Consider the following 21,949-nt stretch of genomic DNA (forward strand, 5'->3'; position numbering starts at 1 on the left):
ATGACACTTCTATGTTGTTGAAATTGATCCTTAATTTGCTCCTGTCACTTCAACTCCAGCTGCTGTGTTTCTTCTTTATTATTGTTATAATATTATATAATACATGTTAAGACTTCTCTTTATAAAAAATGTCATGATTACATGTAGCCTAGGTAAAAGTAGTTTTCTGATCATGCCCAGTGAATAAGTACATTTTAGATGGTATTTAAGGTCTGTGTCTCCCTGTGGGCCATCACATGGGCTTTATGTGAACCTCTGCGTGTTTTGATCCACGTAAACATGGCCGGGAGGAAAATCCTGATCCGTGTGGAGACAGTGCTGCAGGATCATCCACATGCTGTGATTCTTAGACAGGGATCACTGCAATGTATATGTTCATCAGAGCGTGTCAGTGCCATTCATGCAGTGAGATAATAATGTTACATAAGAGTGTTTTTTTACTAACATCTGCTGTGCTGAGAGGGTTCTGAAGCTGCAGAGAATATGAGCTTTAGATTGTCAGACCCTTCACAGTATCAGTAAGTCATGGATGTTTTCCAGGAGTTTGGATTTCAGGACTGTAAAAACCTTTCTGTGTTTAACATCCAACTAGCACAGTTTTTATTTTATTCAGGCTGTGTTTAAGGTTTATGTGATGCCGATTTGCAGAGAGCTGCCGATGTAGACGATAATATGAAGCTGATTTTTAATCCTTTTATACAATAGTTCTAAAATATTCCCTCTGTAAGCTTAACAAAGACCAAAGATAAGGTCAAGTTATGATCGTTTTTGAACAAAAAGACATTATGAGTTAAATTATTACCTTCTGATTATTGTTTAGTATTACCTGGTACTGAAGTGTCAAACTCATATGTTTTTCTGTGCCTCTGTGGTCATATTAATGATTGACCTGACTTTATAATTTTTGTAGTTTTTTAATCAATGGGAAACCACAGACTGTATACAAAGATAGATGACATGACAGCTCCCCAAAAGTGAAGCCAAAACATTTTGAGCGCCTCCTCCATGTTAACAGATGGGACGTGGGTCAAACTATAAAATCAAATCGCCGCCGTGTTGGTCTGAGGCTAACGTTCACAGATACGGAAACTTCAATGACTGAAGTGATTGTTTTAGTTTTGTCCCCCCGCCCATCCTCCTCTACTCTGCTAATCCGAACAGATCGGCTGCAGGAGCCGTATTTGTCAACAGAGCTATCAATCATCCTTTTTACAGCATCTCCACCCGCCGATCTCTACTGCACAACTCTGGTTCCAAATGACGTCACCATCGCAAGATGGCAGCACGTATCACAGGGCTGTTTTGGCATCAGTTTTGTACAATGGGAGCAGATGGAGACGCGTCGTCCATCTATACAGTCATTGGATGAAACTTTATTTATATAGCACCTTAAAAACAAGAGTTTACAAAGTGCTTTGACAGCAAGAAAACAAAGTAAAGAAGAGAACAGCAGATCACAAAACCAGCAACTCACACAAAACCAGCAATTCACAAAACAAACAAAGCACAATACCCAATAGGCAACAGGAGATATGAAGAGATCATGATATGAATGGCTACAATTCTTTTGTATTCTATTATTTATTTCTAACGTCAAGTTTGTTGACTACTTAAATTTGCAAATATCTTCTAATCAGTGCTCAAAAACCTTTAATATTAAGTTAACTCGCACCAGTTTTAATGTCAAAAATATTCAAAGAAAGCCTACATTATAAGCCTCAATTTAAAAGCAGATTTCATTAATTATTTAAAAATCTCATACAAAACTGCAGAATAGCAGGTTTTGTTTTAAAGAATTGTATTAAAAGATTAACTCTGGTTTCAAAGAACAGCAGCAGCATTTCCAACAGGAAACCATCAACTGAAATCTCTGTTGTTTTTAAAAATACATGACAAAGAAAGTCCTCAAATGAGGGAATATGCAGTTAATAATCCATGTCAATAAACTGCAAAGAAAGGCTTCATCAACAGGAAGAGGATCACGGCCACATGAAAACTCCACAGACTAACACACTGCATCCCTTGTCAGTGTGTCGTGGCCTTCTTGGTTGTCCCTCTCTCCAACTCTCTCTGTCTCTCTCTCTCTCTGCCTCATAAGAATATTCCACCTCTGATGATGGCCAGTTTAATTAATGACACCTTTACTGTTCTTGATTAGTACTACTAAGTTAGGGCTTTATGTGACTCAGAATTATGTCTGTCAAATCACATTTGGCTGGACATGAAAACACTTTAGTCAATTACTTTCACGTCACCATGGTTTTTAACTGGATAATTTAACCCGGACGCCTGGATCTTATGTAATTAGAGACAACCTGAGCTAAAGTCAGCAGCTTGGCTCGCAGCCCACAGAACCTCCCCATCAATGTTCTATCAAATGAAAAAGCTGTTTGTGCCACTGATTATGCTTTAAGTTACCACATTGTTGCAGTTGATTTGAGTGTGTGTGTGTGTGTGTGTGTGTGTGTGTGTGTGTGTGTGTGTGTGTGTGTGTGTGTGTGTGTGTGTGGTGGCTGGATTGAGGCCACCAAAGCCACAGAGTTCAGCAGGCCAACTGTCTATCTGTGGCTCTCAAAACCCGGCCTGGATTAACCTCTGTGTCGCCCCTGATCTGGTTAGCAGTGCTTAGCACGACCATTGATCCTGGAGCAGACCTCGGGGAACAACAGAAAGTACGACAAAAACATTAATGTAATATATTATAGTATGTTGAGCAGAATGTTGAAATCATTGCTTAATGATTAGTGAATAAAGCACCGCTTTTATGCAATGTTACCTTAACGTCTCCCGACCATTCTTAAAAGCAGAGTTTGCTCAGACTGCAGAGGCTAGTTAGCAGCTAACTGATGAGCCAAGCTAAAACTAATTGAATTAGCCTAAAGAAACCAGCAGTCTCTGAACTACGGGTCTGAGGACCAAGGCTGGAAAAGTGACACATGCAAGAAAACATTCCACCTTAAAAGTTTCCAGTAGCAGCAGGTAGCATTTGAGCAAATTAAACTAATCTCTCTCCAGTCTACAGCTCGCTAACGTTAACTAGTGAAGATGAAAAGGCAGCAAAACATTTTTTGGAGCAGCTAAACGGGTCAAAGTGTACGATGATGTAGTTAAATAATGAGAACACTGAGCTTGTTAAATGAGTTATTGGAGCAAGAAACTCACGACTCTTGCTACCGTTACAATTCCCAACCAACGTTATATGCATTTTCTCACGAGCACACTGTAATTATACAGAGAGTAAACATTAACATTGTATGTGTTATTAAGAGTGGCCAATTAAATAAATTGATCTTTGAAAGCTAGGAATTAAGTCTTACTGTTTTCTCTCAGGTAACACTGTTACAGCACACCAGCACTGTTTTACAGCACCCGCTGACGTCTGCCTGTAGAATGGCGAAATTGACACAAGGGGGAGCGCCAACATCATTCCAAAGCAGCCATACTGACGCGGCTGCCTGTGTACGCAGAAATATTTTGTTCAATCGGCCTCGTGAGCGCAGACATCGATTAATCGATTAATCGGTCGACCCCTAGCAAATAAGTGGTGCCGTCTACAGTTGTGAACGTCTATTGGCATTTAAAAGTCTGCGTGACATCACAGAGGTTACATTCACTTCTTCTGCATTCTTTGGTTTTTCCCTACACCCCCCAAAGCCTCAGCTGGGGAGCAGTAGGTCCGGTGTCAGTTCACTTGAATAGGAGAAGTGAATGTGATCCAAGCTCCTTCATCTAGCTGCACTCAAAGTGAGCCAGTAAAAATCACTTTCATTGTAGAGTTTATTATTTGACATTGGATAATTTAGTCTATTCAGTGTCTGAATATTACGAAAATGATAGAATATTCTGGAACCAAACATGACATCACCAAGTATATTGTTTGTTTGACTGCTTCATACTGCAAAAAAGACATAATGTGAAGGCTGTGTTTTTGTGAAGCAGGTCCTAAGTGGAACCATTGTGTTGGAAACAGCAGGTGTTATGACACAGAGGGGCCCAGCAAACAAATTGTTGCAACGCAATTTAACATCATCTGGTAAAGCAGAAATCACAAATGCAACATGTAAGGTGACATTCTTGGTAGAATGAATTAGCTGATTGTACGCTTGGATGTTAAGCTTTCAGTCGTTGTAAGAGGGGATGAATTGATAGTCACTCCAAGTTCTTGTAGCCTAGGCTCTAGGCTAGCTAAGGTCAGTTCTGTGGACTTGGTTGAAAGCGTTTTAAACAGTGTTTTTTTCAATATTATGTCTTCTTTTTTTCCTTGTTTGCTTTTGGTGTGAATAAGTCTCAGACCCGATCTTGGCCCTGCTACCTGCTAGCTCCACGTACCCCTGAAGCCCAACACAGACCTAAAGACAGAGCTTTTTCAGCAGACCTGCTACTCCCTCTTCTTCTTCGTCTTTTTTTGTGACGATGTCAGCCTCTGTGTTTCCTGGTTCAAATGAGGAGCCAGTGCCAGAAACTAATCCCTAACAGAACACATGAGAGACACAACATTCAATAAAATTAATCTAAAATGGTTTTAAATGTGTGAACTGAACCTCATTATTTGTAAAAAGGGAATTTGTTTACTGAGGTAGGCTTGTGAATTACAAGCTGTCCTTGACTAGTATGGCGATTAAGGCAGTAGGGTAATCTGTCTAAGAAGTGATCTGTTGTAAAGTCATTAGCTTGGGCAGGTTTCAACTTCGCTGCTGTGCTTTTGACTTTAACCAGGACTTGTTCAGTGCTCGCACTGCTCTTTTGGGGGTCGGTTTCATCTTGGATTTCTAAAGAATTTTTTATTTAAAAATCAAGCTTTTCTTCTATTTATTTCATGACATCCAGCTGTGAAGTCTCGCATGCTGGCATATCCAAGTTGTGCACATGATATGATGTTATTGGTGTGCTAACTATTAGATTATTGTGAGGAAAGAGGGACCTACTGTTGCCATGGTCAACGATGTGTACCGTGATTATTTGCTTCCTCATTCGCCAGCTTGTCAAATGCTTAGTTGTTATGTGGAATTCCAAGAACTGCTCTTGTGGTAAGTATCCATGTTTGGGTGTAGTATGTAGATTGGATTGTTCTCCAGACTTTTCTTATGTAGCTCCAAGTGAGTTAAGTAAGAAGTTCCAAACTGTTTGTGTATTTTGAGAATCAGTCAGTTTGGATAGCAGTGGCTCTGAGTGCACTGTTGGTTTGACATTCTTATTACGTGATTTGTCATTAGGGGAGTATTACAGCCAACATTTTAAAAGAAGGGGCAGATGATTTCTTTTCTAATTGAAGTATTAACCCTTAGCAAACAGGTAGATTATTGAGAACCCATTTCTATTTCCATCTCAGCAAATAGGGTGAGCAGTGAAAGTCAATCAATTAATGTAATCATTTTTTTATTTATTGTTCCTAATTACAAGTCAAAACTTATGTCATGGCTCTTTACTTGTAGAGCAGATCCAGACCAAACTAACTTTGTTTTTTACAGAGACCAACGAAATCCACCAGTGGCAAAGAAAAACCTCCTGTTAAGAGACAGAAACCTCGAGTAGAACCAGACTCTAGAAGGAAGGCCAACCATTGTTGTTGAGAGAGAGAGAAAGGGATAGATAGTCAGAGAGACAGCAACAACAATAACATGCACGATGTTAATAGAGCTATGACTAATAATACCCATGGCAACCAAAATAATAACAGAAATATGACTGTTATAAACAGCAGTGAAAGTCAAGCAGGTCCACATCAGCAGGCAGTCCGAAACAACAATCCACAGAAACCCGCGAGTCGAGAGAGCTAAAAACTCAGAGCAATAGGGGTAGAAAGGAGCTCAGGGTATCAAGTCCCCTAGCAGTGTAAGCCTGTAGCAGCCTAACTAGGGGCCAGCCCTAACTGTACACTTTATCAAAGCCTACTCTTAAAAGTAGAGAGGGTCTCAGCCAAACCCAAATTGGAAGATGATTCCACAGGAGAGGAGCGTAACTGTCACTTTAACGTGTCACTTACTCCTACTTGTATAACGGTTGTATATACCTCGTATTTTTATTTTTATGTATTTATCTGTCTTATTTTTATTTTATACTGTTTTTACTGACTTGCTATTTTGTCTTTGTACTGCTGCAACACCTGAACTTCCCCCCTGGGGATCAATAAATGATTATCTTATCTTATATTATCTTATTAATATGTAAAGGCTGTGCCTCCCATTCTACTTTTGGAGACGTCAGTAGAGGAAGCTAATGCTGGAGAAATATAATCTCTTTTCCAAGATTTCAGTACAGGTGCAGCAGCATTTTGGACCAGGTGGATTGTCTTTCAAGGCTTGTTTTGGCAACCTGATTATAGAAGTAACAAATGCATGGATTAGTTTTGCTGCATCTTTTTGAGACAGGGTGTGCCTGATTTTTGCTATGTTGCATAGGTGAAAAGGGCAATCTTTGAAATTTGTTTTATTGAGTTTAAGGACAAATCCTGATCAAAGATAAGTTCCAGATTCCTTACAGTGGTGCTGGATGACATAGTAAAGCCAATTAATGTCTTTTTGAAGTTGCTTTTGGCCAAGCACGGTTTGGTTAACTCATTGGTTTTAATCTGGCTCATTGATGAACTATAAATGGGTATCATCTGCATAACAATGAATATATATAAAGTGTTTCCTGATAATATAACCTAGAGGAAGCGGATATAGGTTAAATAGAATTGGTGTGATCACCAAAACGTGTGACTAAATTTCAGCCATATTTCAATCGAAATCGATCGGATCAATAGGATTTAAACCAGCTTAATGTGGTTCCTTTAATTCCAATAAAGGGTTCAAGTGTATGTAATAGGATGTGATGTTCAATTGTGTCCAATGCAGCAATAAGATCTAACAGGACAAATAAAGAGAGGGCTTCTGTCCTGTGTAATGTTTAATAGTTAGTCATAATTGATTGACATCTGCTTTCTCTAGGATGTTAAAGAAAGGGAAATTAAGGTATGCTGTAGGTCTATAGATGGCTAAGGTGCCTTAAACAAGAGCTGGGTTCAAGAAAAGGTTTTATTACAGCTATTTTAAAAGACTTTGGTACTTAACCTATTGATGAAACAAATTGATCATATCTTGAAAAGAAGTGGTAAATGGTAAATGGACTGTACTTATATAGTGCTTTTCTAGTCTTTGCGACCACTCAAAGCTGCTTCTACACTACATGTCACATTCACCCATTCACACACATTCACACACATTCACACACTGATGGCAGAGGCTGCTACGTAAAGTGACCAACTGCCAACTGACCAGTTATCACATTCATACCCGTTGGCTATGCCACCGGGAGCAATTTGGGGTTCAGTGTCTACACTTCGACATGTAGCCTGAAGGAGCTGGGGATCGAACCTCCGACCTTCTGATTGAAAGACGACCAACTCTACCACTGAGCAACTCAGGAAGCCCCTATAGGAAAGGGTCTCTTCCCAAACATCCACCTGTTTCTTAACCTGTGTTCAGTCCAGAAGCCTTGCGTTAGTTTGACTGCAGTATCGTGTGTTTATTTGCGTTGGTTAATCTGACAAATCCAAGAATATTCCTGCTCCCAGATATGAAGACATATGAAACGCCTTTTAGTCTATAAAATCACAAGAGGCACACACTGGCAGGGTCATTTTACTGCTTTCACTAGGAACCAAATCTGAATTTACTTAATGTGTTCTTGCATATGACCAACGCTCTGAGAAACCCTCGTGGACGATACATGTCAGACTTCAAACATGAATCCTCAGACACTAAATCTTTCTCCCCTCGTGTACAGATTCTGTACTCCTATGCAGAATTTGTCCATAAAGATTAGGATTAACTGTTCGCCGCTGACCATTGGCCAGTTTAATGACCTGCAGGATTTCTTCTACCAGCGTTGTGTTTCACCGCCTGTCCATCTAGCAATTCACAAGGAACTGTTTTTGCTGTGATTTAATTACAATGAACAGGCTGAAATGGTGTTTAAATTAGGACATCATGATGCACATTCAGACCTGGAAAGAGTAGCCAATCAACGTGACCTGCATGTCTTTGAACTGTAGGAGAAAGTTGGAGTATCCGGACAAAACTCACTGCAGGCCTGCAGTTTCAAACCCAGAACCTTGTTGCTGTGAGGAGCCACAGTCACAGAAGATCAGAAATATCTGATCTTATTTGATATCCCAGTCGTAACACTAAGGAGATCCTATTCTGCAACCTAGAATCTCCTGATTAACTTTAAACGCCAAAACTGGAGACCGCATCATCCCCGCATAACGGAAAGCCTCGCTGTACCTTAGCTGAGGTCCGGAAGAAGTTTGGAAGATCAAAGTTGGTTGCTGCTCGATTCACAGTCTTTAAGCCCTCTCGATCAACATGATCACACCCGTCCAACATGCCGGCTTGGTTTGAACTGTTTATTTTCACCTCTCACTCTCCTTATCTCTGACATCGGACAGGATGATGCCATCTGCACACTCTGCGGTGTGCTGCAGGAAGTTTGCTGATAAGCAGGTTTAGAAATAGAAGAAGGTTCAAAGAGAGAGGGTTCTTTTGGGAGTCTTCTTGAAATCACCCCCTTTACTTTGACTTTCTTTTAAACTAAGTAATAAAGTATATTACAGATTTAATTCTCTCGTATTAACTACCATCATTAGAAAAGTCATCTGCTAAATAAGAAAATGTGGTCTTCGCAGACACCACCATAGTTCTGGTGGATTGCATGTGATGATTATTTTTCCATACATAATTTTTTCGGAAAATCCTGATTATTATGCTATAAGACAAACTCTGACCTCTCCCCGACACATGTAAGAGTTTGCAGGGACTGAAATCCACTTCTGATACAGCCGGTGTGGCTCATCTGATATGATTACAGAACCGATAAATGAGCATGGTCAGTACTTTGACAGCTATTATATTTATAACATTCCCTTTGCACAGATAAAAACCTCACAATGATGTAACTGCTTTGGAAAAATATCAGTGTTGGTGTAAGTCACGTGGGCTGGACCCTGTCGGTGAGGCCCTTGCTGTGGGCTCCTGCTCTGCAGCAGTCTGTCCACCTCAGTGCCTGCTGAGAATGTGTGGGAGGAAAGGGGGAAGGAGACAGATTAGCAGAGAAACACAGTCAGGTGAGTCAATGGGAGGATAAGAAAGGATAGAAAGCAGGATGAAAATGGAGGGAGGGGAGAAACCAATGGCTTTGCTCAGTTATCTCTGTAAGACATAAAACACCCTAAGAATCCATCAGCCCTTACAGCTGTCGATGTAATATTTGTAATGTTTTTGGGGCCTACGGAAATAGTTTGAGAAAGAACATATAAAGGAAAATATAAAGCTGTAATTATGAGTCTTTAAAATATTGATTTTAACGGTGAAAGCACAAAGCAAAAACAATGGCCTTGAGACGTCGTTCTAACGTTGCATTAACAGATGCTTTATTCACTCACAGTGTGTGTGTGTGTGTGTGTGTGTGTGTGTGTGTGTGTGTGTGTGTGTGTGTGTGTGTGTGTGCGTGTGCGTGTGTGTGTGTGCGTGTGTGTGTGTGCATGTATGTGTGTGTGTGTGTGTTACAGATGTTCATGATTAATCACTGTTAAGACTTGGTGGCAATTAAGGGACAAAGTTTCAGCTGTCATCTGTTATTTTATTTTTTTTATTGGTTTGTACCAATATATATTGTATTAGTATATGGTACAAAAAGGTTTTGCATTGCTAGAGTAGCATGCAACACAATCCACATTGTGTTAACAGAAAGATCCTTTTTTAACCCGACACAGCCGTCTTGTGGCTCTCTTTGAAACCGCTGAACTTCACGGTTTACACTGCAGAACATGAGAGTTGCTGGTCTTTGGCTGCCTTGATGGGTTAGTTTGTTTGTATTATTGTGTGACTTTATGTTTTCAATGGTGAAAAATGAAAAAAGTTGTAGGTTTACAAATAACAGAATTCCCTAAAGCTAAGAGAATGAAAAACTTAAAAAAGGGGGGGGGGGGGGGGGGGGGGGGTAAGAAGACAAGATAAGTTAATCCTTTATTGATCCCCAGGGGGGAAATTCGGGTGTTACAGCAGTACCAACACATAGTAGCAAGTCGGTGATTACAGTAGATACAGTGAATAAGAGCTGCAGTAGCAGCACGAACACTGTGCTCTATAGGTCCAGCTACACACTTGTGATGTAACATACGTTTGATATTGCTGAGTCAGGCTGGAGGAGCCAGACTTCCATTATCACTGAGCTGTAAAAGCTCCCAACATCACACACCCACACACACACACACACACACACACACACAGCTGGGACACCTGCCCTTTTCCTCCTGTTTTGGTGACAGTGACTGTCTTCCAGGCTGAACATGCTGAACCAGGTTTGAAATGATTTCAGAGCTTGTGAAAGTCACCGTGACCTCCTTCAGATGTAAACGTGAGGACAAAACACACAGATGTTGAAAAATAACAATCCTCACTGGAGTGTCATCATCAAAGTATCATAGTGAAAACTAGAGGTCGACCGATTGATTGTTTTGGCCGATTAATCGGTCCCGATAGGACTTATTACAAACTATACTTATCGGTGGATCTGGGCTCCGATAGTGGCCGATGGCTGTGCAGCCTCAGGCGGGGACGCTTGCATTCGCCTTTTTAATCGAGTTTCCTTTGATGACATACAGGTACCTGGGATAATGAATTAAAGTTAACTTCATAACACAGCTTTATTCACAAATTATGATCATGATAAGGTTGTTGTTTAAAGTACTGCATTATTAATGAATTAGACTATCGTTAACTTTCACTGCTGTTCTGCCGAGCTCATGCTGCTGTCTCTGTTTAGCTAGCAAGCTCGCTACAATTTGGCTAGCAGTGAGTGAAGCCTAGCACAACTGGTGGGATCATATCTGATCATTTGAGGGGCACTTTTGCTGAAAACATAAGTTTGCGTGTGCAACTCCTGAGGATACTCTGAACAACTGTTAGAAAACCATGAAATGCCACTCGTACGTGGAGTTCTGTGAGAGCGGTGGGTGTGGGCTAAACCTTTGCTGTACCGGGGAACAGCTGACAAGTGGTCCGTGATTCATATTATATCTGACTCGTTTCAATTTATTTCTCCCCTCAAAAGTTATCTGTGGAATATAACGTAAAAATATCAGCTCTCCACGATATAAGACAGGCAGGCAGGGAGGAAAATAAATCATTTAACTGTTACTTGAATTACTTACCAATTTGGCGTTCTCTCTTCTAAATAATCCAACCACGTCAGCTGTCCATTCATGACATGAAATCACACTTTTTATGATCCTCCTCACTCTGGTAACGTGCACAAACACTAATAGTTTGTAAGAGTGGTATTTAAAAATGATTATCAACGATTATCAACAGATTATATTTTCTTTACTACTTAGTTTATTTATTTAGGTATTCATTACTCTTTGAGATTCATGTTCTGTTCCAGATTTATGTTTTTATTTTGTTATTTATGTACTTTCAGTTCAACAGTTATGTGGAAGGATATGTAAGAAAGATAAAGATTGTTCATTTACATCGGTTTCATTTTTTTTGTGGGGTAGGGAGATATCGGCCGATTAATCGGCTATCGGCTTTTTCCTGCTACAAACTATCGTTATTATATCGGCCTTTAAAAATCCACTATCGGTAGACCTCTAGTTAAAACCATGATTCTGCAGCGGTACATGTGCTTTATGTTTTACAGTTGTAAGTGGAATAATAAATAGCTTTCTGGACAGGTGTTGTGTATCCATTTCCTGTCTGCTCTAACCAGTTCTGTTATATTAGCAATCGATAAAATGACAATGAAATGTGAAAGTATCACTGAGCGTTACAACCCACAGAGAATTATTACCGACTTTGCACCTCCCCTCAGCTCTATGGTAGTCATTTAAATGTATGAAAGAACCTTCAAAATAAACAGATGCAGAGAACACTAACAGCAGTACAGTCTTTTGTTGCCCAGGTGGACCACCATCTTTATTAACCTGGTGAAATACTGTCTTTCACAAGTTCTACATTTTCACAGCCTTTTTTTCATTTTAATTTTTTTTTTTTATTCATGAGCTCCACCTAATGGTTGTTGGACAACAGAACAACTTCCTGGGTCTCAATATAAACACAGACATTTAACATTTAAGAATAAAGCCCATGTCCATGTATTCACTTTGCAACCATGAGTGTCCATGCTAAGCTAAATCAGCAGGGACCGTCTGATACAGGACTAGATCCATCCCCTCTTTGCTTTGTTTCATCTTTAAACTGTAAACTTCTACTTTACTTTCAGAACATGGACATGGCAGATTCACAAGGGATTAACAACGCAGACATCCTCTGCAATAATTACAAATCACAAGACAACCCCAGGTAATACTGCTAACTATGAAAAGTCATACAAAAGTTACAGGTACATTCATAGAGCTCTACAAAAGGACAGCCAACACAATAACCACGAATCTAGTGGCCAATAAACCTCCTGCAGCTTAACTGCTCTGATGAACACAGAATAAGAAGTCATACTGAGTCTTTAACTCAGACTCGACTGCTGTTGAAGATCTGCAGCAATTCTAACTGTGGTGTGTCCGTGTGTGTGCGTGTGCGTGTCAATTTGCCTTACACCGATTGTTTCAGTCGCAGTGTAGATGTCCGGCTACAACATAATGAAGGGGCCCAATTAAAGTGTGTTCCACTTAAAGTTATTTTTCTTGTCAAAGTTGAAGTAAGATGCTTTTATTAAATCACTCCTAAACCCAAAGCCACCAGACTCTTTGTTTTTCTGTGTTATTGTGAGTTACACAAACATGCAGGTTCTGTAGGCGTGGTACTGGATTTTAGTACGAGATGTGTTTTGTTTTCCATGTGTAGTGTGTTTGTTGTGCGCATAGTATTGACCAATCACATATCAGCAGGCTTTGGTATATGGAAAACAGTCAGTGTTGGGAGCAAATACAGGCGGCACATAATCTGCTGTAATGCCATCCCTGCTCCCATTGGCGGTCATCCAATGATGATTTAGCCTTTTTGTTAATCTCGCGCAAATAATAAACAAATATTCCAACTCCATCCTCACTTTTTATGTTGCTCATTGGACAGAAGTCCTTCATCGATAACCACTGGCTACACTTGAAGCCCTGAAAGTCTCTTTCCAATTCAAAAACTACTTGCACAGCCTTAAGTCTCTAACTAGACTCTTCTACTCTGTCGTCCCCCGGTGGTGGAACGAGCTACCAAACTCCATTCGATCCACAGAGTCCCTCGCCTTTAAGAAGAAGCTAAAGACCCAGCTCTTTATGAACACCTCTGACCTTCATGATACTGATGCTATTGATGATGATGACATTGAGGATGTAGTTTATGCTGACTAGGATTTTCATGATGCTGATGATGACTTTACTGATCTTGTTGATGATGATTAGTATTATTAGAAAAATTCTTGTTGGCACCAGTGTCTGATCACACTTGAAGCTGTTTGTTGGCTCTTACAGACTTTGTTCCCTCCTGTCTTGATCGTTGTTTGTGTTGTATTAACTCTCAGATGTTCGTCGCTTTGGACAAAAGCGTTTGCTAAATTAAATTGTAACATTGTAACATGGTAACACAGTTACCCCCAAAAACATAAAGAATAGGTCCCAGGTTTTAAAAGATGGGGATTTGCCCCTTAGGCCCCGCATACGCTCTGTCCTCATTGGGAATAACTGAAAAAAGACGCTGGTGCTCAGAAAAAGGAGAGATTTCACCATGGTTGCTGTCCTCACTGTGGCAAACTCAAAAATCATGACACTGACAGGTCTAACAACTGCTCTTGAAATGATGGAGGGCTGGTGTGCAGTCGGCTCACAGGATTCAGGAAAGGCTCAGACTGCCGGAGATTAATGCATGTGAATCACAGTGAGCTGCTGACCGTCCAGTGGAAGAGCCACTGCTGTGTGCCTCTGCTGTGCAGCCGTAAAGCAGCTAGCAGGTCATTTGGTGCGACTCCAGCTCCCACTGAGTGGCCATCTGGACCACTGAGCTCCTACACAGGCACTACAGTGAGTCAGTAATGTCAAACCAATCAGTGCGGGGCCAAGTGATGATATCAGAGAGTAAGAGAAGTGGAAGATGAATCAGGAAGAGCTTCACCACGAACAGCAGATCTACTCGAGCTCCCTCTGAATGTCTGAGCTTCTCACCTTATCTCTTAAAATACAAACTTGTTTTTTTTTCATGGACTCGTGGGAAACGTGCGTACGAGGAGGCAGGAAACTTGCTTTTCAGTGAATGTTGCTTTTTGGTTGACTTATGTGAATCATCTAGCGCATAATAAAGATGGGGCTGGAGTGTATGGGTGGCAGACACTGATTCCTACAGCATATTTCTGCTCATAGAAGTGAACTTTAATTCTTTAGAAATGATTATCCTTCTAATCTCTGGTCGAGACAAACAGACCAACATAGGTCATAGGCCAACTTCTCCTACATCCTGGACTCAAGGACAGCAAGGACTGGTTTATTTGTCCTTTCATTTGTTTTCTTTTTAGTTTGAAAATTAAAAATGCTTCACTTATAGAGACATTAGTGCCATGCAGGAAGTGCTGCTTTCTCTGATTTAATCAGTTAGACATTGAGAACGGTCAAACATTTGACTAATAATAACACAGAGACTCTTACAGGTGCTTGAATGGTTTGTTGTTCATGTTTTGTCTTTTGTCTTTCTTTTCTTGGCAGCTGTGAAAACCACTGAAAACCTGCAGCCCCTGGAGGAGAGGGGGGAGGCGTCCAATTCAAGCAGCAAAAGCCTGGAGCACAGAAGCAACCAATAGGCTCAATCAAGACTCATGTGCCAGCCAGTAGGACATCTCCACACTGGTAGACCTTATTTTATGTGTGACCAAACGGGATGCTTTGTTTGTTTCTGTGTATTAACTTTAAACTGATAAATGAAGAGTGTTGTAGCTCTGTAGCCGTGACAATACCCTGTCTTTCTTTTGTTTTATCCATTTCCTCAAACTAAAACATTGTTCTCATGACAGGCCTATGAACAGAAACCTGACTAAGGGCTTCAGTAAATTAGACTGATGATTTATTTAAAAGCAGCGGCTTCATTTGAGACGATAATCAGTTTGTTTGTCGTAGTGTCTGTGATGTTCAAACAGGTGTCCAGAAAAGCATTCAAAGGAAACAGAAACGAAGCTTCTCTCCCAAGCTCGGCCTGTCTCTCTGTATCTCACTCTTTCTCAGATTCGGTCAAAGATCTGCTCAATAACTTTGTTCAAAAAGTAACTTTAGCTTCACATTCAGACTCAATCTTCATTGTCCACACAGAGTAACAACAAGTCACAACAAGTCATTAACACACAACACAACAAGTCATTAACACACAAGTCATTTAGAGTGTGCCCAGGCTCTTCAGGGCAGATCTGACTGAGGGGAATGAATTCCACCCAAACAGAAACCTATGATTCAGGAGCTTGTTGTGCAGGTGGGGCAGTACAGGAGGATGGGGTCAATAAATGTATCAATACTTTACAATATGAACATAAGCAATTACCGCTGTGCAGGCATTGTGTTGATGGATTCGCTGGGATAGAGAGCGATGATGGAGGTTAACAGGACGGATGTTAGATGTGTGTTAACCAAAAGAAGCACATTTTCTTCACTTTCTTTCATCTCGTCTCCGCCCACATTGGAAAGATAAAGCAGCCCAAGCTGACCACTTAAAGCTCTTGTTGTCTCCATATGTGTTGACGTATGGGCTACCAAATATCCCAGCATGCATCCTGCATCAACCAGCAGCAATTACGGAGGTATTTATCCGGGCTCCTAACTGTTAGTTAATAGTTAATAGTAATTAGATTTAGAATCAGGTTCAATGCCAAGTAGGCTGAGACATACGTCTTGGTGTTTTGGTGCAAAACAATGAACATAGAATTAGAATAAAAAAACTACAAAGCTGGTAAACTGCCGTATTCCTTCTGTCTAGGATCTTAGGGGCGGCTGTGTCTCAGTGGTAGAGTCGGTCGTCTTTCAATCGGAAGGTTGGAGATTCGATCCCCAGCTCCCTCAGGCTACATGTCGAAGTGTCCTTGGGCAAGACACTGAACCCCAAATTGCTCCCGGTGGCATAGCCAACGGGTATGAATGTGATATCTGATTGACAGTTGGGCACTTTACGTAGCAGCCTCTGCCATCAGTGTGTGAATGGGTGAATGTGACATGTAGTGTAAAAGCAGCTTTGAGTGGTCGCAAAGAAAAGCGCTATATAAGTACAGTCCATTTACCATTTACATAATAATATACTATATTTTTGTATATAAAATCTGCACAAGTGGAAGAGCTGTACAGGATGGTGGTAATGTGCAGGATGAGCAAAAAACGTACAGCATTCAGTCCAGAGCGTTTCAGAGAAGAACTTCAAACAGTGTGTGTGATGGAGGAGGAGAGGATGGACACCTGTAGACCTGATCCGAACACGCCAGACTACACCAGACTAATGTAATTATTCATTGGACAGTGTATCAGTTAGTTTAATGTCTATCTGTGTACTTATTAGATACTAGTGGTAATAGTCTAACAGCATCTTGTTCAGGTTTGTGTAAATCAATACGTGGGATTACTCAGGTTATTATAAATAGAAGTATCCACCTGGACAAAGGAAAACTGAGGTGAGATAAAGACCGGTGGGAATGTGAGCACACCGGCTCCTGCTGCATCTGCTCAACATACTGCCAACACAGGAAATAGAAAGAGCAAGATGCTCTGTGTGTGTGTGTGTGTGTGTGTGTGTGTGTGTGTGTGTGTGTGTGTGTGTGTGTGTGTGTGTGTGTGTGTGTGTGTGTGTGTGTGTGTGTGTGTGTGTGTGTGTGTGTGTGTGTGTGTGTGTGTGTGTGTGCGTGCGTGCGTGCGTGTATGTGTTGTCTTGCTGGCTGCAGGCCCACACAGGCCCAGAGGTGATACATAGGAGAGGGAGCTTAAATAAGGGAACGAGAGGTGCATCCTCGTTAAAAACATTGCTCATTTAACTCCCCCATTAAACATGCTAACACCAACACACAGAGGACGCATAGAGGCTTTAAGGACTGACACATGTAATCTAAATTTAATGAATGTGTTAGTGAGTACTTTGGGTGTCTTTCTCAGCTATGCTGCAGTCCACATGCTGCAGTTTCTGGTAAACACAATAATAAGACATTACAATGGAACAACAGCAAAATGTTTCTGGGAAAGACTTGGCCTGCAGGCACCCAGGACTGGAACCCACTCTCTCTCTCTCTCTCTCACTCTCTCTCATGACTGTCATGTGTTTGGAGAGAGAAAGAGAGAGAGATTGTGTGTGTATTGATTTTTTTAAGCAATAGAAATGTAGACTAATCACAGCAGAGTTTTCTCGTCTGCCAGAGCATGCTATGCTCAAAATGAAGTCCGTTCATAATATGAAATTACAGGTACTTCTAATAAGAAGGAAAAGATTGAACATGTCTGTTTGTCCACCTTTCATCTGCTCTACTCTCCTCTCTCTGTGTGATACTGTGTTCTGCAGGAAATGAGCTGGACACATGTTCCTAATCCAAATGAAATCAGTCCTTCAGTGTGTGTGTGTGTGTGTGTGTGTGTGTGTGTGTGTGTGTGTGTGTGTGTGTGTGTGTGTGTGTGTCTGTGTGTGTGTCTGTGTGTGAGTCTGTGTGTGTGTGTGTGTCTGTGTGTGTGTGTGTGTGTGTGTGTGTGTGTGTGTGTGTGTGCGTGTGTGTGCGTGTGTGTGCGTGTGTGTGCGTGCGTGTGCGTGTTTTATCTTTGTTGTGTGTTTTTGGCAAACTAGAAACATATGGCTCTGTTCAGTAATCACACCATGTATTACCCCGAAGATTCAGAAAAGTTCTCAGCCGTAGACAACGAATGCTTCAGGCCTCAAGTTATCAGATAGGCTTACAGTACGGTGGAGGACCAAAAATAACACAAAACAATCCTGATTCTCAGCTCTTACAGTTCTGAATTCATCCACAGAAGCCAACGATTAATGTGATTTTATCTTACCCTGTAGTTCATTGTCATTAAAGACAACGGATTTGGTCCATGAGTTTTAATAACTTTATGATTGGCTCTGCAGGAAGGAGGTGAAGTGTTTGCTCTCCACTGCTGGAGACGAGTTCTAGGGTCCCTACAGAGATGGAGCTTTTTGTTAAGGTAACATTTTAAACAAGAAACGGCTGTTACGTTGCTCTCCTTAAAGGCTCCAGACTCCATTGACAAAAACAGTAACTTTACCTCGCAGGTTACAGGATTTGCTGGTCCTCCGATGCCTTGATCGGTTAATCTATATATGGTACTGTGTTTAATTTGATTCCAATAAAATATTTGAGTAACATACACAACCACAACAAAATAACCGATCGAGGCAGTGGAAGACGAGCAACTCCTTTGTCCTGTTGGCTAAAATTGCTGTTTTTAAGTCAAAGGAATCTGGTCACTTTGTAAAGCAATGTAATGATGTAATGGATGTTCCTTGTTGAAATATGAGCATCTTACTCTTAAACAAAAATGTCAATCTATGAAGGGATCCTTTCCATTACGTGAACAATCTGATTCTGACACTTTAACTTTGATAGGACACATTTTCTGTTGCAGCCATGACAGCCCTTCTCGTGGCTGTTGGCTGAAGCAATCTACTGAAGATATCCCAAAATACTTTGTGTCTGTTGTTGAGGCCCCAAAGTATGTAAACACAATGCCCAGGTGTAAGCTGAGGATGTTGACAGCTGATGCTGATGGCAGCAGCACCGAAGAAATCAGAGCTGTGATCAGACAGCCTAGTGTTGTGAACTATGTCCTGCATGAGTGGAATGAAAAGTTTCATGCTTATGTTCAGGATAAACTCATTAACCATCAGATACTTTGTGTTCAGTTAGCTTTAGGTGTGTATGTGTGTGTGTGTGTGTGTGTGTGATATCCAAGTCTGTTTGTAAGTCCTTGCTATTCCTGCTATTGTTGCTAGGTGCATGATGTCACAGCCTAACTCTAACCCTATTGGCTGTTTCCTTCTCTCTCTCTTCCTTTGCTTTTTTCAGATCGAGTGGCGAGCTGAAGAGAGAGCTGGAGCACGGGTGGAGAGGCAGCCGGGCTTTCCTTTCCCAACATCCTCTGTGTTTCCATCAACCCTGTGGAAGCACTCGTCCACACCACTGCACTGAAACACACTCATAACTCTTTGTCCTCCTTTCCATTCTGCTCTCGTTCTCTCTCCTTCTATTCGTCTGTGTGTCCATCATGCTTGATGAACAGGTCAGTGGAACCTAAGCACCGCAAACCAGTAGAGACCTCTCAGTAAAGTACTTGTAGAGCAGCTAATAAAGATTATCCTCCTCAGGCAATGCAGAAGTATATGTGAATACAATACTTAACCGGCCCCCCAGCCCAGAGTCCGGCTTAGTCCCACGGGGTCCCACAGGCCATGAGGAGAGCCAGAGGGTTCATCACTTTCTAGACTTTCTCTTCTCCACCTTGTGTCTTCATGTTTTGGGGGTCCCCTGCTGCCCCCACCCTGTGTCAGCCCCCCAGCACCCGCTGCCACCACGGCCGGCCACCCCAGTCGCCTCGTTGCCATGCCGACAGAGACACTGGCTCCAGCCCTGCCAGATAGCAAGGCCGCTGGCCCCGCAACACCGTTCAGTTCTGCCGTACCCCTCCGCATCCTCAATAAGGGCCCAGACTACTTCAGGAGACAGGTACGGGTACATCACAGTGTGCAATCAGCTGCATGTGGGTGGGGAAACTTTTATCGTGACGAAGAAGAAAGTAGGTAAGGCGGGGACAGTCCTCTAAAATTAGCATGTAACATCTAACCTCCAACCACCAGAAGCTATGAAAAACAGTCTTTATGTTGGACTTTTTCATACAAAGATATTTACCTGAGCTGAAGGAGCTGGTATATAGTCTCTCTGGGATCCCTGATGATCATACCAGATCTGATTCTGCGCCTTCATTTGTTTAAGTCCTGCAGAGTATATCTCACATGGTCCCTGTACCCCTCTCTTCAATCCAAGCTATAAATCTTCATTTAAAGACATGGTAAAGGTTTCTTTTAAAAAGCTCATCTTATCAAGCTTTTATCAAACTACTCAAATATCTCACCTTAGAGCAGCAAAAAGACTGTCTTTAGTGACCAGTTTACAAAATATGAAAGCAAAATATCAAGGCTTCATAGAAAATGAATAAAACAATGCTTTTATATATTTATATATATATATATATGTATATGTATATACACACACACACATATATATATATATATATATATATATATATAAAAGGTCATTTTTCAAAAGACAAAAAAAACATCCAATGTGGTGTACCTCAAGGATCCTTATTAGGACCTTTATTATTTCATATTTATACAAAAGACTTTTAAACACCACATACAATTGCTCTTTGATGATACCACTCTGTCTCAAGTAGGGATTTACAAACTCTCATGCGAGAACAAAAACAAAATCTAGATCAAGATCTATGTCTCTTTAAATATCAAAGAGTCATTTGTTGCTGTTTTAGAGTTTTCTATAAGCCATGGCTCTCTGCCGACCAATGTACATCTTGCAGGTAAAACATGAGACTCATGAAGGCTGATACAAGACTGGTGAGTGTTACTGAAATAAAAATCAGGAACATGTAGTCAAAGCTTCATATCTAACAGCCAAATCAGACAGAATTCAGATTGGGATACAGCCTTTTTTAGTTCAATGTAAGTGTCTTTGGCTGGTCTGTCTACATGTTTTTGTTCGGATAATGCAATCAGTTCTGATATTGAGTTTGCTGAAGCTGGATATAAGCTGGATAAGCACAGTGGTTCCCAACCTGTTTTCCTTGGAGCCCCCCCTGCTTGTATCTAAAAAAGGCTGAGCCCGCCTAGCCCACACACAAGTACACCAAAACAATAAAGTGATTCATTCCAAATCTTTATTGCCAAAAATGAACACCAATCAGCCTATTGTTCGCAGAGGTGTGGCCTCTAGCTATTATATTTTAATGAGGGCCAAAACATTTTTGTTTAATAGTTAAACAGATTGATTATCAAGTAAGTGTTTTTTTAATGATTTTATTTAACGTGCAAATCTAATCTTGACAATCTCAGTGCAGTCAAAGCCTCGTGCACCCCCAGCGATCTTTGGCGCCCCCCTAAGGGGGGCCCGGACCCTAGGTTGGGAACCACTGGATTAGCAGAGATGATATGTGTATAAAACAGGAAATCATTGTATTCATTACATATATTATTTGTGTCTCAGGTGGAACCGAACCCAAAGCGCCTCAGTGCTGTGGAGAGACTGGAAGCTGACAAGGCCAAGTATGTCAAAAGTCAAGAAGTTATCAATGCCAAGCAAGAGCCAATCAAACCACCCGTGCTGGCAAAGCCTCCGGCCGGTCACCCCCTCCTCAAGAGAGGCTCTGGGATTGGTGGAGGAGGACATGGAGGCGGGATTCCTTTCAAAGCGTCCAATAACAACGCAAAGTCAGACACGTGTGCAACAAGCAGCGGCAGCAAACGGGAGAATTTAAACCTGGAGATCCTAAAAAATCTGCTGAACTCCTCCTCCTCTTCAGGAGCAGGATCTGGGAGCGGGGGAGCTAAGAGTGCAGTGCTGATGAGGTCTTCAGGTGGAATTGCCAGGAGTTGGACACCATCAGGGTGAGTGAATATGCTGTGCTTAGGTCTTGTAAATGATCAAAAGGATTTTTTTCTGAACAAACACCAAATAATAAATGACTCTGAGTTTCTCTATCAAGAAAGTATTGTCAATTCAAGGTTTAGAAATGTTTGCATGCTACAGTTAATACGTATTTTAACTACATAGTAACCCGGGAGTATACAGAAGAGCCAAAAGCAAAGAAACTGTATAGTTACAGGTTATAGCACGAGTAGGGCTGAGAGTTTTATCAGGTAAACTATGATGTCATAAGTTAAAATGGATTTTTACCACAGACCTCTGGAAAATAATACAATTA

At 41.2% G+C, this 21,949-nt stretch overlaps 1 protein-coding gene across 2 annotated transcripts in view; it reads left to right on the forward strand.

The window, feature by feature from the left end:
• The window catches only part of fam110b (family with sequence similarity 110 member B), a 42,044-nt gene that overhangs the window by 13,844 nt on the left and 6,251 nt on the right, over positions 1–21,949 (forward strand). The window contains exons 2-5 of one of the 2 annotated variants that reach the window (XM_069685358.1): positions 14,687–14,827; positions 19,021–19,234; positions 19,320–19,677; positions 21,232–21,632. In XM_069685358.1, coding sequence (XP_069541459.1) covers positions 19,555–19,677; positions 21,232–21,632 — 524 coding nt within the window. In that variant the 5' untranslated portion in view covers positions 14,687–14,827; positions 19,021–19,234; positions 19,320–19,554. Of the gene's footprint in view, positions 1–14,686; positions 14,828–19,020; positions 19,678–21,231; positions 21,633–21,949 lie in introns of both variants that reach the window. The other variant, XM_069685357.1, reaches the window with a different exon arrangement.

This window comes from Semicossyphus pulcher, unplaced genomic scaffold (assembly GCF_022749685.1).
Source record: "Semicossyphus pulcher isolate SPU_LCO1_2020_fin unplaced genomic scaffold, fSemPul1.0.p SCAF_7, whole genome shotgun sequence".
Classification (NCBI taxonomy): domain Eukaryota; kingdom Metazoa; phylum Chordata; class Actinopteri; order Labriformes; family Labridae; genus Semicossyphus; species Semicossyphus pulcher.